At 50.7% G+C, this 16,347-nt stretch overlaps 1 protein-coding gene across 50 annotated transcripts in view; it reads right to left on the reverse strand.

Annotated features, from left to right (window-relative positions):
- Positions 1-16,347, reverse strand: part of CELF4 (CUGBP Elav-like family member 4) — a 283,441-nt gene that overhangs the window by 199,608 nt on the left and 67,486 nt on the right. For all 50 annotated transcript variants that reach the window (XM_037017306.2, XM_073212951.1, XM_073212961.1 and 47 more), the window contains exon 2: positions 9,766-9,848. In XM_037017306.2, the coding sequence (XP_036873201.1) occupies positions 9,766-9,848 (83 nt within the window). The remainder of the gene's footprint in view (positions 1-9,765; positions 9,849-16,347) is intronic.

A 16,347-nucleotide genomic window follows, 5' to 3' on the forward strand; every position in this document is an offset into this window, starting at 1 on the left:
CCTGCATGTGTGGGGTGCGGGGCTGTTGCTCTGCCCAGCCTGCTCTTCTGTAACCCCCACCCTAAATGGGGCAGACTTTACAGGCTCCTACCCATTATCCATTCCCTCTTCTTCATGAACTGAGCATAGGTTTTGTCATGGCAGATATGCATTTTGTCCTTGGTAACATCTCTCTTTTTCCAACCTCCCCTGTAACTAGGTTGGTCATGTGACACTATTCTGGTCAGTGAGTCATCCGCAGAAGTCAACTTGGGAGGGTCATCTGGGAAATCTTTTGTATTTCTGATAAAAGGGATACAGGCAGCTGGATTTACTCTGCTTGATTGTGATGTGGTGCTTGGAGCTGGTGCAGCAATTTTATAACCATGAGGGAGGAGACTCAATGCTGACATTGTTATGCTGCCAAATCAATGCCAGACTCCAGACTCTGTGATATGCAAAACCCAAAGTTCCATTTGTTGAAGTCACTGAAACTAAATGTATTTCTAACTGACAGAGTAGTCATTAAAACCGAGGTTCAGAGAGGTTAAGTGGCTTCTCAGAGACACACAGGAAGGCTCCAGATAGAGCTGGGGCTAGAATCTGACTCTGCTTTCCATGCAGAACAAGACTTCTCCAATACAGAGGCAGGTCTGGTGTGTGGTGACTCTATGGGCCACTTCGCTGCTTCACATAGTTTCCTGGGGGTTTGCAACAATGCCAGAGCCTCCTGTGGTAGCAACCAGGTCTCAGCCTTGGGGTGACAGTGACTGAGGAACACAACATCATTCCTGCCCTTGTGAAGCTCTGATTTTCCACAGGGTTGGTGCCACAGGAAGTGGTGGAAGGAGCACGGGCCCTAGAGCCAGACTAGGGCTCTCCTTGGCTGCATGGCCTTAAGCAAGCCACTTCACCATAGTGCTTACTTGAGAGTACCTGTGCACTGTTGTCTTGACGGATAAATGAGGTCATATTTGTGAAGTATCTGGTCCGTAATGCGTACTCAGTGCGTGGTAGTTGTCACCATGGCTGGAGAGATAGGCTTCCATTACTTGCCCTGCTATTTGGGTGTCTGGAATCAGGGGCCAGAGAGGTCTATGGCAGATGCAGAAAGTGCCCCCTTCTTGCCCCTTGCTCCCCTCACTGCGGTGACAGCAGCCTAACTTCCTAAGCTGGCACCTGCCCCTGCTGCATGAGGGGGCTTTCTCTGGCTGTGGAGCCTACTTTGCCCATCCATGCAGCAAGCCAGAGCTGGGGAATTAATGATCCCTGAGTACCTCCTTAACCAAAGACTGGAGAGGAATTGCTGTATAAATATCCCAGTTCCCTCATCCCTTGGGTAGATGACCCTGGGGAGTGTGATCCACATTGGGTTTAGAGTCCCCTGTGGGATTAAATGCCACTCACAATGAAAGCTTGTCTGCCCAATAAAAGTACTGATTAATTTTCTTTTTGTTACATTTCTTCAGTTTTATTCATGTTTCTTGGGGTCACTATCTAAAGAAACCACTTACAGTCAAATGCTTGTCTAAAGTCAGCTTCTGGGAGCACTTAAACCAAGACAGTATCTTTCACAGCCTAAAGGCAGGCCAGTGGCCATCAAACTTTTTATGCACATGAATCTTCTAGAGATCTTGTTTAAATGAACTGGGATACAGTCTGAGTGACATGACTCAGATGGTTGGGGTGGGACCCAGGACTGTCTGTCTAACTAGTACCCTGATGCTGATGGCTGGTACCAGATCCACGCTTTAGCCAGGGTTTAGACCTCCAGTGCTGTTGAACTTGTGCAGACACAGACGAGACCAATGTGGGTGTCTTGCCTGAAGGTTTCAGCCTTGGGCAAGTTCACTATGGATTCACTGAGACAGAATGACAACAGAATGTTCCTGGGGTAAAACGGTTTATACCTGGCTTTATTTTCACAGCAGTAGGTAGAGCATTAGAATCACATCTGCATCCCACAGTCTGCAAGTCCGTAGTCCATCTCCGTTTCTGTTTCTACCTAGAGCACTGGGCAGAGCTCTTTATATAGTGACTCAGTCAATAATAGCTTATTGCTAACAGGTGTGGAAGCAGGTGCCTAGCAGTAGGCCAATTAAACCATCAAATAGTTTAGGGTCAGGTAAGGGTCCTGGGCATAGGAACTTCCATTTTTCCCCACAGTGGGAGAGAGCAGAGCTTCCTAGAGAAAGTCTGGTGCTTGGAGTGAAGTCTTGAAGCCCACGGAGGGCTATTGTGGGTGGGCAGCGGGAGGCAGGCCTTTCCAGGGAGGAGGGAAGCTGGGGATTGCTGGGGCCTGAAGCCGTGCCCAGAGTGAGCAGGATGTCAGGGTGACTCATCTCCCTGGAGTTGATTGGGACCTGCAGGCTGTATAGTGCTGGGGGTTCTGAAGAGTAGCAGTGTGAGAAAGACCTGCTCCATTTTACAGCTACTTTCTACCCATTCTCCTTACTTCTAGGGAACATTTAGACTTCTCTGGCTCCTTAAAGTCTTCCCTCCTTACCACCTTTCCAGTTACCCCTTCCTTATACACACCTGGATCTGTCTCCCCTCCATGGAGCCCTTTCTGATCATTATAGCTCAGGCATCTCACTCTGCTGAAAAGTAACAGGACATATATATATATAGTCCAAAGTGCACATTTGGCCATTTTATATTTTTACTATCCTGTGATTATTTCATATATGAAGTAGGAGTCACCAGATTTTACTGTGGCAAAGGACCCCAATGTCATCCATACTTACATCGTTATTTTGTCATTTATAGTAATACCTGGGTTATTTATAGCAATCCACAGCATGCAAAGGTCTTAACACATGAAGTTTTCATAACAGAATTAAGGAACAGGCTCAGAAAGGCCTAACAAGCAGCTAATTAAGAAACAAGCCCCCCAACTGGTTCATGTCCTACCTACAGGCTGCAAGTGTTGCAAGGGCGTAAGGTGGGGCATTCAGCATGCCTCTTTTCTGCTAGGCAGAGTTGAGTACACCAAGCTCACTAGCCTGTGCTCACTCAGCCACCTGCCTGGCGCCTCCCGGTGGTCTCATGGTGAACACCACAAACGTCTGATCAAAATGCACTTGAACCACAGTATTCTGGGGCCCTGAAGGACCTCAGCCCCCTGAACTCCAGCCCTTTTCTCTTTACAGCAACTATTTTCATGAAGAGATGAAGAATAAAGAACCATGCCACTTTCTGCCATCAGCAGCCGGGGCTGTACATCTTTCAGGGACATGGCAGCTCCCTTATGCTGCCTGTTCTTCCCTCTGTGCTCGCACCATTTGAGCGTGTAACTCTTAACAAACCCTTTCACTTTCACACAAACCCTCACACTGTAAGGACACTGAGGCTGTCCCTCTCCATGAGGGACATTTTCCACCCGCTCTTGGCCCCAGCCCAGAGTTTCCTCACCTTAGCGGCACTACTGACATTTGGAGCCAGCCGATTCTTTGTTGTGGGGCTGTCCTGTGCACTGCAGGGTGCTTATCAGCACCCAGGCCTATAGCTACTAGATACCAGTAGAGTCTCCAGACAATGTCATATGTTCCCTGGAGGGCAAAACTGCTCTGTGTTGAGAACCACCACCCTAAAAGACAGATGAATAGTTCTCTTTAGGGAATATGGGAGAAGAAGGAAGATGTGCCGTTCATTTTCCCAAGGGAGGAAGAAAAAAAGCATGAAGCCAGCAGGGAGATGCAGGGGAATGGCTGGCAGAGCCCCGTGACTCAAATACCCTTGAAGACATTCTCCCTCTGTCCCATGGAAGAGCCACAGAGCTGCCCATTTCCCAGTGTTATTGATTGAGTTGTGTTCCCCCAAAAGATGTTGAAATCCCAACCCCCAGTACCTGTGAATGTGACCTTATTTGAAACAGGGTCTTGGCAGATGTAATTCAGTTAAGATGAAGTCATTAGGGTGGGCCCTAATGCCTTATGGCTGGTGTCCTTATCAAAAGGGGAAATATGGACCCAGAGATGGACATGCATGCAGGCTTCCAGAGATGGACATGCATGTGATGACATAACAACAGCATGCACAAGCCAAGGAGCACCTGAGGCTACCAGATATGAGAGAGGCAAGGAAGAGATCCTCCCTTGGAGCTCTTAGGAGGAATCAACCTTGCCAACACCTTGATCTTGGACTTCCAGCCCCAGAACTGTAAGACAATAAATTCCTGTTACTCAGGCCCTTTAGTTTGTTGTGCTTTATTACAGCAGCCCCCAAACTAATACACTCAGCAAGAGGGACAGCAGGACCAGGGAGCTGGAGGTATGGGGAATCTGCCTTGTGACTCCACCACCTGAAGCAGAGACACAGAAGGTGGCAGGACCTGGGAGAGAAGAGGCACTTGCTGATGGGACCCAGACTAACCATATAGAGACAAAAAATGAACACTGCACTTACAGGACAAACAAGTGGAAATACATCACGTCTCTAAAATGAAACGCTTTGATTGCGCCAATCACTAGAAGTTGTAAAACTACCCTAAAGAATTAACAGCCTCTGTACATGCTAACTACATCCATCATAAATTCAACTCCAGTTTCTGTTATCATATCACTGTCTCTGGGGACCCCTGTCTTGTCATCATTTGCCCTTTATAATTTATTCATCTTGTTCTTGCCTATATCCTTTCTACTTATCATTCATCTTTACAGTTGTACATAAAATTAGATGGCTCCTTCCAGGGCAGAGCTGTCAGGGGAGCGATGGGCCTCGTCAGGGAAGCCCAGGAAAGCTGGTGGAGGTCCCACTAGAACCTGCCATGGCTGTCAAGGTAGAGGTGGTTTGGGCAGGAGAGAGAGAGAGAGGGAGGGAAGGAGGAGGAGAGAGGAAAGAGAGGCAGGTGAGGAGGATAAAGAAGGAGGGGTGGGAAAGATGAGGAGGAAATTGACCAGCAGGGAGAGAGAAGGGGAGCAAACAGGCATCAAGAGAAAAAGAAGAGAAAGACAGAAAGACAAAATGGGACCAAGGAAAAGGAAAGTGAGAGGAAGGGGGAGAAAGACTGTAGAGATAGAGACATGCTGAGACACCCAGTGCTAGAATCCAGTTGAGCTCTTGTTTCTGTTTTTTTTTGTTGTTTTTTTAATGTTCCATTTTAACATCTTTCCTGGTATGCTCAAAGAAGGTCACATTGAACTTCCATGGACGTGACCCATCCTGAGTTGCAGTGACCTGAGGCATGAGGAGTGATGGCAGAGATGTTGCCGGTCCACAGGGAATGGGGGAGGGACACAGACGGGGAGGAGTATGTTGGTTTGCTGTGCGTTCTCGGGTTGCCAGAGTGAGGGCACAAAAGCCAATCTTTAACTAGAGAATTGGAACTTTAATGTTTACCGAGCAGGCACGGCTCCCCACTCTCCCCATCCCGCCTCTCCCTACCACTCCCTCTCCTGCTCTCTCCTCTACCTGCTCCTTCTTTCCCACTGCTTCCAGGCCTCCTCCCAACGGGCCCCTGCTCTTCTCCCTCAGCAGTCCTGGTGAGGAGCCCTTTTTGCTGCCAGAGGGGCAGAGTGCTGGCCGCTGCTGGCCATGTCATCTGGTTTTCTCTAATCGGAGACTCTCCCCACAGGCTTTACATTTCTAACTTTGTAAACGATGGGTTCTTCCTGGAAGACAATTCCCTGCAAAGTCCCAAAGGCAGGGGAGGTAGAACTAAGCAGCAAGGGCCTATTTTAAGGAACACAATTCTTCCACGAGGCCTCCTGTGCACACTCAGGCCCCAGGGAGCTCTCAGAGCGAGCCTCTCCCGACCTGCCATGTGCACCTTGTATCTAGGCTGGTTCTCAGACCAGTGCTTTCATCTGACATTCCTGTCTTCCCCACAGCCACCCTGCTCACATCTTGAAAAAAACCTTTGAGCAAGTCCCACACCCCATAATCATCTGGATCTTCTTTAAAGCAACTGGTGGCACTAAACAGTAGTAGTTATCAATAATAGTAGTTAATATTTATTAACTGGGTTATCCTGAGTTTTGGTAGTAGACTTGGGGCTGGGCCTGGCTCATTTATTAACTTTATTATTATTTATTATTATTAACTGCATGACTTTAGGCAAATTGCTTAATCTCTCTAAACCTGGGTCTCCTCATGTGTGTGTGATGATCATGATTATCTTTCTCATACAGTAGTTGTGAAGATAAAAGTAACATGCTTATATCATGCCTGTCAGATAGTAAGTGCTTAATAAATATTAACTACTATTATTGAGCAATTGTCCATAGTACCATTTTGTAACAATATGCTGTCCTATATCATTGATGATATTTTTTTGTGTGCATGTGACTTCTGTCTCCAACTTGATGAACAACTCCAGGAGGGGTGGGTAATATGTTTTTCTTACCTCTGCATCTGCCAAGATACCTATCAGTGTCCAACACACATTCAGGAAATACTTGTTAGATTGAGAAACTGCTCCACGTTGACTGTACCCTATAAATTGTGTGACAAACATTGGGTGTGGAAGTGGGTGGGCTGGAGAGGTACAGGCAACCAGGAGAGAGTGTGAGATCCAGAGTGTGAGGGAGAGAGATGGAGTTTAGAAAAGGAATCACTCTGCCTAGATGCTGGCATTAGACACTGCTCAGAAGGACCCTGATGAGACTTTGTGGTTTAGCGACCTCATTCTACCAAGGTCATGCCAAATTCAAAGACAAGAATCCATTTGTGACACTGGTCCAGGAAGACTTCATTGGTCATTCGAGGGACTTTGGTTCGGCTGGTTCCCAGGGATACTGACCTCTGACTCATAAGAACTGTCACTGTGGTCTGGCTTCTGAGCTTTTACTTATGCCAGGAGAAATGTCAGCTCCTCTTCTCAGTCCCCAAATGCACATGAGAGAGGTATCTCTAGTTGTCTCTGTTGTTTTGGTGGTGGTGATGTGTGTGCACTACAACAATGGGCTTGCTTTCCTTGCTGCCGACAGGATGCTAGCTGTGAACTTGCTGGGAAACAGAATGGGCTGCCTGCACTATCTTCTCTCCTCAGTGAGAAAGTGGAGAGCTGGTTTTAATGGATTGATTTTAATGGATTTTGAAGTCTGGAAAAGTGCCTCAATTGCTGAGGTTACCAGTTTTCTAGGTTCTTTTTTCAATCTCTTTCTTCTTAATCAGACATAGATCTTGCTCACCAGGGCACCTAGTATGATTACCCCAAACAAGAAGAGGTTTTTCTTTGCCCCAGCCAAACAGGCAGCCATGAGCATAGCCTCAGCAGATAGCAACACCCATTATTTGGTTGGGTGAGAGCATTTTGTTGTCCTGTCCCTGCATTTGCTAGGGGCACACTTTCTCTAATCTCAAAAGAGAGAACAAACCAACAATATAACACCAGTTCTGCTTTCTGGAATGCAAATGACTGCACTTTACAAGCATAATTTTATTGGTCATTTTGCTTTTCACTTATCTTTGTGTGAGTATGTGTAGGGACAATATGCCCTGGGAAATTTGAGCTGCAAGCCTGTCTTTTCTCCCCATCTCTTCCCCCCATAAGCTGTGCTTGCCATGAGAATTGTGATGAGGTCTCCGAGGCCATGAAACTCCTGGTGAGACCTTTGAAGAAAGGATGGCATGTCAGGCACCAAAAGGGGACTCTAGGCTATGTTTTCGCTCCACTGTTGGCCTTTCTCTTCACCCCTCCCATCTCCCAACATACATTTACATTTCTTTCTGTCCTTTCTCTGAAACTTGCCCAGCTTGTCTTTGTGATTTCAGAAAAATGCCACTGGATCTCCCAGTATGAAGGATTAGCACAGATTATGGGGAACAGTGTTAATTATCAGTGGAAGGGGGGCTGGTGCGTCACTCCAATGTGCTCCTGATTTCCCCTGGGTCTTTCGACCTGGTAATAAGCCTGCTTTAATCTGGCAGGCCCTTTGGTGAAATCAGCACCACGGACAGTGGTATTGATTGCTTCTGAGAAACCATCACAGCTGCTCAACCAAATTACCTTTGATATGTGACCTTTAATGTAATTACTGCAACATCAAAGTATTTCTATAAATTATTAAAGAACTAATACACTCCATCATTTACCTATTCTATTATATGTAAAATAAACAACCACAAGTTAATGTTAGATTCTGAACAATCCACATTTGCTACTGAAATTCTCCAAGTCCCCTGCCTCTTCCCCTTCAAAATTCTAAGCCTCCTCCTTCCACCTTCTCTTTCTGTTTCCCCATCTAATTCCCAGCTTTTAGCCATCACGAAACTCCCCACCAATCTCTCTCAAGCTGATGAAGGGCCTCCCATAACAATGTGGTATTTTCTATTCCATTTGGGTGGCTCTAAAATATCTATCACAATCTCTCCCAAAACAAAGTACCATAAACACTTTATTAATCAGCACAAACCTTTCTCAGAAACCTTTGATTATCTTACAATATGGCTTTATGTTTCACACATAACGTGGGGCGATGTGGAGCATATTTCTGCCACCTTACAGAGGGCATCCAGAAAGTAATTACTATAATATATGTGCATGGAGCTGTGCCACTGAAAAAACAACTAGGGAATGGCCACCCTGCCAGAGCTGGGCTCCACACAAAAACCTGTGCAGTGCATGATTTCCACACATTTGCATCTGCGGGTGTGTTATTAAGATGACTCAGCCCCATGCTTTGCAATCATAAATACCAAAATACAGTACAAAGGCTGTCTTAATGGAAGAAAGGCTCTCCCCACCCCTAAATGGGTATAGAAGGCTCTTTGATGCAAAGGAAGGCTGCCCTGTTTTGCTGTCTACCTGGCTAACCTTTCCTGGCGTGGGGCAGAAATGGAAACGTGTATTTACATACAGATTTGCTTGGTAAGAATGTAAACATGCATGTGTAAACAGTGGTGAGCAGACATACAGAACACGCATGCTTCCCTTCAGTGTCCACTGTATAAGCACGGTATGTTTATAAATTCTTTAAACTATGCCCACAAACACTCACATCTTTCCATTTATCTTTAGATACTCGGTGAGCCGTATATCTCCCCCCCTCCCACGCACCCCCAATCTCTGAGAATCCACAGGAGAGACGGCGCAGACCCTTGACCTGAGGAGCACTTCTTATTTTATGGTGATGAACTAGCCTCGATAATAGCCATGGCTGATATCACACCCAGTTAGGGGGGCCATAAATAATTCTCTTCTCCCCCGCACAGAAGCTATAAACCAGGGATGGGGCGCGATAGTTTATCAAAGACTAGGGCTGGCTCCTTAAATAAACCGCGGTGATCTCACTCGTGGCGCTGAGCTCCGGCAGGGAGGCGTCCCCTCCCGCCACAGCCCAGAAACAGCCCGTGTCCGACGTCGATCGGCAGGTGCTCGAAGGCGGCGGGAGGGGGGACCGGGCCACCGGGGCTCCGCGGGGCGGGCGGAGGCAGCTCCTGGCTCTCGAGACCCCAGGCACCCTGCATCCCAGCCGGGGCTGCCCGCTCCGGCGGTGAGCAGAGGAGGCCCCCGATCGGCGGCTCCCGGGAGGGCCTGCGTCGGCCCTGCGCCGAGCTTTGTGGCCACGGCCAAGTTCGCCCCCAGTCCGGGATTCCGACGGGCCCGGACGGCGGAGTGCGGAGGCCGCCCGGCGGGGTCCGCGCTCGGCGCCCACGCGCCTGGGTCCCGGCCCGGCCCCTCGCGGCTTCTCCTCGCCTGAGGGCAGCGCGCGGATTCCCAGCGAGGGCCGGCAGCGCGCGCCCGGGCCCGCGATCCCACAGCCGGCCGCGCCGCAGCCCGGTCTCCCGCAGTCGCCCCCTGCCGGCGTGTCAGTCGTTCCCGCCTTGGCGGGCGCCACTTACCCCGGGCAGAGTCTTCTGCTCGTGCAGCGCGCTCTGGGCCTTCAGCGCTGACTCACGCTCGCAGTAGGTGAGGAAAGCGCAGCCTAGGGGGGAAAGCAAGCGCCGAGAAGGGTCAGTGGGGCGCCCCGGGGCCGCCGAAGCGCCCTCCCGCCCTCCGTCCAGCCTCCAGCCCCTCGCTGCTCTTGGTGCCTTTCCCCCACCTCTCCTTCTCTCCTGTGCAATCTACTGGAGCTTTCCTGCCTCTCCGTTTTCCTGCCCGACTGCTTTGCGTCTCTCCCGTTGCGTTCCTGTTTTGCTCACTCGGCCGGTGAAGTCTCCCCACCCTGCATCTTCCCCCACCACGCCCCCTCTGCTCGCGGGTCCCTTCCTGTCCCTGAGCCCTGGTGCCTGAGGCGCCTCTGCCCTTTTCCTCCCTCCCTTTCCCCGTTTCTGCAGCTGCTGTTTCAGCCCCAATACCTCCCAGAAAGGGCAGCTTCTGACCCTCTCCCCCAGCACCTCTAGTCACATTTGCCCTTGAACTCTAGTTCTGGCCCCTTAGTAGTGCTGCCGGCTGCTCCACCGGGGATGATGGAGGGACCCTCTTCCCTGCCAAATAAAGGTTTCATTTGTAAAGAGGATCCCAGGCCAGGCTGCCCTAATAGCATGAATGAGACTGTCCATGTGTCCCCCATCCCAGCCCCTGACATCACATTTGCAGTGGTATCTTCACACCCCTCCCAGTCACAGGGCTTCTTGGGCATATCCAACCCACCAACAACACCGTGCTGGACCTCAGGCCAACTCCTGTTCTGTCTCTGATTCCTTCAGTGACCCAGCAAATCACATCTCCTGTGGTGCCTCAGTCTCTTCACGTGTGGACTGCAAGGGCTGACCAAGTGGTCTCCAAGGTCCAGTGTAGTTTTTCCCTGGAGCAGTTCTCACAGTGCCTCACCAGGGAATCTCGATTTCACAGAGCAACATGTTTAACTAAGGGGTGACTTCTAAATGCTCTCCCTTCAGCCATGGTGACAAGGCAAAGAGAATGTTTGCTGAAGGAAGAGTCTTTTAGGGGGTTTCCCTCAGCTTCCTGGTGCAGGGCCCTGGCTCTGCCTGAAGATTGGCTGAGTGTGGCTTGGGAGGCCAGTGAGATCCAGGGCGATAGAGAAAATTAACAGGCCAACGTTGGCCAGAAGCAAGCTTGAGCCCCCTGCAGGCTGGCCAGCTACCTCGCCTCACTGTCTTCTTTCCCTCCCTCGCTCTGCTCCACTGCCCGGCATGCTTGGCTCTCACAGTCCTCTCACCTGGTATGCCCTCTCTTCTCATTTTCATGTCTGTCAGACTTCCAATCCCATCCATCTTTCAAGACTCTGATAGAGTTCTACCTATGCCAGGTAGTCCTCCTTGACGACCTAGTCCATCTCAAGCCAACCTCCCTTTTTGACTGTCCACAGCTGGCCATTTGGTCATTCTCACAGCCATTTATCAACTATTTTCCAAGTGCCCATTGTGTGCTAGGCCCCACGTCTCAGACCCTCTCCTCATGAGGCCTGTGGGCTGTTGGCACCAGGCTTGCTCTGGCCTCCTCTTGCCCGGGTACACAGTGCTGCCAGCGTCCTCTGCAGTTCTGACTCCTCCACCACCCAGTGAAAACCCCTTTCCCCCTCTTCCAGTGTAGACATTGGGCCTACCTCCCTTCCCCTCCCAGCTTCAGAGTGAAGATTGAAGGGAATGTGTACGTGAGGGGCACGCAGCAAAGGGAAGAAGCAAGCAGAGAGAGAAACCAGGGAGACGGAAACTCTCAGCTACCCGTGGGTGCTCTGCCGCCTCCAGCTCCTGCCCCAGGTTGGGAGTTGCAGAGTGCCAAGGAGACTCTCTTCCACTCCATCTCACCCATCCCCACACAGACCCCAGATTACCCCTCCTCCTCCTCCCTCCCCAGCCCTCCCTCCTGGTCATGGCAGACGGTTATTGATGGAGACACCAGGGGACTGAAATGAATAGCGGTCAGAGGCCTCTGTGACGTTGTCCCTCGTGCTGCTGCCTGCCTCTCCAGGGGCCTCTTTCCTCCTGTCCCTTCACTGGCCTTGTCCTCCACCTTGTCCTGCAACTAGGAGGAGACACTGTCTCGCTGCATGCAAGCAAGCCAGCTAGGGACAAGGTCAGGGGCAGGTTTGGAGAGGGAGGAGGAGAAGCAGGAAGAGGAAGAGGAGAAGAAAAAGGAGGGGGAGAGGGGAGAAAATGGCCACATTGTTTCTATTGCCCAGGATAGAAAGGAAAGAATTCTAGGGGAAAAAAAATCTGTTGCTTTTGTCCAGCTTCCAGGAATTTTTGCCATGGTTTTCTTGGGAGAGCTCACAGCTTCATTGTGAACCAGAATCTTTGAGGGACCCTCAGACCCTGCATGACATCTCCACCTCCTTCCATGCTTCCCTTTGCTAATCTCCTGTCCTATTAGCTTGTCCAGACACACTCTACCTTAGGACCTTTGCACTGGCTGTTCCCTCTGACCAAAGCGACCCTCACCCCTTTCTGTGTCTGGCTTGCTCCTTCTCTCCCCACAGGTTTCTGTCCAAGTGTGACCTTCTCCAAGCATCTCCTGACTGTCTCCTTGAACCCATCATTGCTTCGCCTCCCCAACTGCCACATAGGCATGTACTCTGACCCCTTGTCTTGTCTACTCTTCTCTTTGATACTCCCATTGACATAATAACATTGTATATTTGCGCCTTGATTGGCAGTCTCCCTAAGCTTAGATGAGGTCAGGGACTTGTTTTTGTTCTAGTCCTGTTTGGTTCTCAGTGCCCAGAACAGGACAGGAGCTCAAGACACATTTGTCAAGGATATTGAATCCCCAAAGCCATGGCCACTCTTGGGATCAGTAGGCAAAGGGGGCACACAGAAGTGGTGCTTGGAAGCTGCTGGGAGCCGACCTAAGCTCTGGAGACCCTGAGGGATGCTGGGCTCCATAGTGGTGGGGGCACTAAGTTGCCCTGAGAGTTGATAGGTGGCTCCTCCTGGGAGGGTTCTCGTCCCCAAAGCTTCCTTGAGTGCATTCCCTCAGTGCCTGACAGCACAGTTACTGTCAGCTCCCTGCTCTTTCCTTCAAGGTGGCCATCCTCTCAAGGCTGATGCACAGTGCTGGACAGGAGCTGTGCTCAGGCAAAACCCTTGGGCCATGGAGCCTCTTACTGATTCCTTTCTTTGAACCCCAGTTTCCATACACAGGGGTAGTAACCTTAGGAGGTTTGCGGGGAGTCTCACTAGCCAATGAGTACTAACAGCCGCAGAGCTCTCTAATTGCAGGGTGCGGTGTGATGCTCAGTCACTCTTGGGGACCATGACGTCAGAGAGTCAAGACTCCCTTCTCCTGTGTCCACACCTCTGCCAGGATGGACCAGCCTTACACAGGCACCGCCAGGGGCAAACCTACCCAGCCTTTCTCCAGAGATCTCTTCAGCCAGTCCAGTGCCACATCTGACAGTCCTGATAGTCTGCCTGAGGATGAGTCGTCTCACTATAGTCCTTTTAAAAAGGCAGATACGGATAGGCAGTCAAGAACTGCCGGCTCCAGAGTGCATGAAGGGACTATGTCTGCTCCCTTTGCCAAGCAGAGCCTTGGCGGGAGGGGAGAGGAGTGGCTTCAGGAGGATAGATGCTACAGAGCAGGGAGCGCCTGGGATGGAGGCTGAGGTGGGGGCTTAGGGTGGCTAGGGGAGGGAGAGCATCCAAGCCTCCTCACTAGACATTGACTGTATAGAGAAGAGAGGGGCTACGCACAGAGCCCCCACTCAGAAAAGCTAGCTTTGACTTCCTGCTGCTCATTGCTGCTCTTCACGGGAGTGGAGGAGGAGGCTTCCAGCTGTGAGGGTGGTACAGGGGCCTCAGCTCAGCATCACTGAATCTGCCATGCTACTCTCCTGTGATGCGATGAGGTGTCCCCAGAGACACACCCGGTGAGGCCCCTTGGGAGCACATAGTCTAGTTGGGAAACGGTGTTCTTTCCACGAGCAGCTGCACACTGATTCAGGACAGTGTGGGAGAGAAGGCTGGCACCCTGGCTCTGAATCTGAAGGCTTGAGAAGGTCTGAGAAGGGAGCACCCGTCCTGGGGGTGGATCTGGTGGCACAGAAGCCTCTCCCTTCCTTCAGGTCCAGCAATTCCCTTCCCAGGCCTGACTCTCCAAGTATATTCTTGTGCTCACAGAGGAGAGAGCAAGGGTCCACTGTGGCTGAATGGAATAGCAAAAAAATTGAAAGCCACCTAAAGGCCCCTCAGTGCAGTGGTGTTTTTATGTTTAAACTATGGAATACTCTGTAGCAGTTAAAGAGATGAGATGGTCCTAAATGTACCATCGTGGAAAGACACATTGCCAAAGGGAAAAAGGAGCTGTGAAATAGCATACACCTGGATGTACAATGGAGATGTATTCCGTTGGTCCATATGCACTCAGATCTGTATTTACACCATAGCACAAAGTCTAGAAGAGGACACACCAAGCTAAAAACAGTATGGGCGATGATGGATGTCTCCCATAACTTCAACTTTTTTTGTTAAATTTGACACATTTAGACCTGAAATATATTCATGTATCACTTGCATAATTAACTTGAAAGAAAAAAATCTTTGCTGAAAGAGGAGGATGGAATGAAAAGGGGGTGGGGAAAATGGGTGAGCCAGAATGCAGGACCCACAGCCTGTTTTGAGGAAATGGACAAAGATAATTTGGCATCAGCTTCCTGGCAAACTCTTCATGAGGGAAATAATCACTGGAGGATCCTGCTATGGCCCTGCCTCAAAGCTTCCTCTGAGCTCTGGGAACTGAAGCAGGTTCTATCTAGCCAGCAAGCTGTAAGTGGCATCCCCTTTGGTCCTGTGGCCCTGTGTTCCAAAAGCTGATGTTCGGAGGATGGAATCCATCATGGAGCATGAAGTCCCCCACCTCTGCCCTCTTTTTCTTCCATTCAGCTGTGTGACACTAATGGGATCTGAGGTGAAAAGCTGCTGAAGAGACCTAGGAATCTCTGGTGAGGCGTGACCTTATCCCTGAGCTCCCACCTTTCCCATCCCAGTGTCTCAGATGGTTCTTTCCAGCACCAGCTCCTCACCCGAGTCTCCCACCTGTCAGGGTCAGCGCTTTCTCTCCCATCCCCTCCTGAATCATGGGCTTCAGCAGAGTAGGACTGCAGCCTAGCAGAGCAGGAGGGGACTTCGGAAATCATCAGGGATGAGAGTCAGGGCAGAGAGATGTCATACGTGGGAAAGAGCTGCACTGCAGTGCTGCCATCAACAGCTGATTGCCTGGGCCTCCTGCAGGAGACAGACCCTGCAACCTCCCTGCCAGACCCCAGGGAGCTGCCTCTCCTCTGCGGCTTCACTTCTCCTGAGCCTTGGCCAGCATTCACATTTCCTCATGCTACTGCTTAACCTCTTCCTACTTGCTGTTCTTTTTTACTTGACCCTTCTATTTATTAGTTGCACGTGTTGTGTCTCCGAACAGACTGTCAACTCCTTAACGGTGGGGACAGTGTCTTCTAAATGGAGGGCTGAGCTTCTGGCCCCGGTGTAAGGCAGCTGGGAGACCAAGGAGCCCAGTGGGGATGGTGAGAGGAGACCCACAGTTTGGCACTGCAGGGGGAGTGGGAAGCCAGGGAAGGGAAGGGAGGGAGGAGAAGGGTGTGGCAGGAGACAGGGAGGCAATACAGGCAGGTGTACTGCCAGGTCAGGGTATAGAGGGTGTGGCAGACACTCTTCTCTGGCGGGGCAGCCAGAGATGACAGTGCAAGGGGGCCCTGCTGACCCCCGAGAAGGTGGGCAGGTGCCCTCTTTCACATGGGGGAAAAACACAGCAAAGCAGAACTAATTGTGTGGAGATGGCAATAATTTACAAAGCCCCCATGTGCAGGGATAAAAGGCCCTTCTCATTACGAAGTGAAGGAAGAACAATTTCCTGCCCAACTCAGAACAGGGCTGAAGCCTGGCTTGTAATCATCAGGGAAGGGAAGGCTCCCATTCCTCCCACCCCAGCCAGGCCTTGGCTTCCTACTAATTGAATTACAGAATTAGCCAGAGGAAGGTGGCCCTAGAATAGGAAGATCTGGACTTTAATAAAACATCAGCTCCTTCAGGCCCTGTGCTTGGCTGGCCTGGAGGAAGTGGGAGGAAGCTGGGGCATAGAGATGGGGATGGGGTAGGGAAGGCAGCAGGAAATCTGCCAACCAGCCAGACCCATGGGTTGAGGAGGATCAGGTCCAGTGTGAGCTTCTCAGGGAGCCCAGGAAGCCACCCACCCCTACCTCTTGCCCTAAATCTCAACCACCTGTGTGGTGCCGGAAGTCCTATCCTCAGAGCATGTTCCTTAGTGGCTCTCACCCCAGACTGTACCTGAGAATCACCTGGATTCACTTAGAAAACGGACGTGGGCCCCACTGCAGAAAATTATGGCAGAATCTCTGGGGGTGATTAGAGAGAAGGAGGGAGGGAGGGAACATCCTCCGCCTCCCTGGAAAGAGTGTAGCTGGAGTTCTGAGGCCACGTCTGTTCCCCCCACCAGCCTTTGTCCTCCACTGTCCGGGTGAGCAAGGGCAGCCTCCCTCATGCCTTGTG

Source organism: Manis javanica, chromosome 9 (assembly GCF_040802235.1).
Source record: "Manis javanica isolate MJ-LG chromosome 9, MJ_LKY, whole genome shotgun sequence".
Classification (NCBI taxonomy): Eukaryota; Metazoa; Chordata; class Mammalia; order Pholidota; family Manidae; genus Manis; species Manis javanica.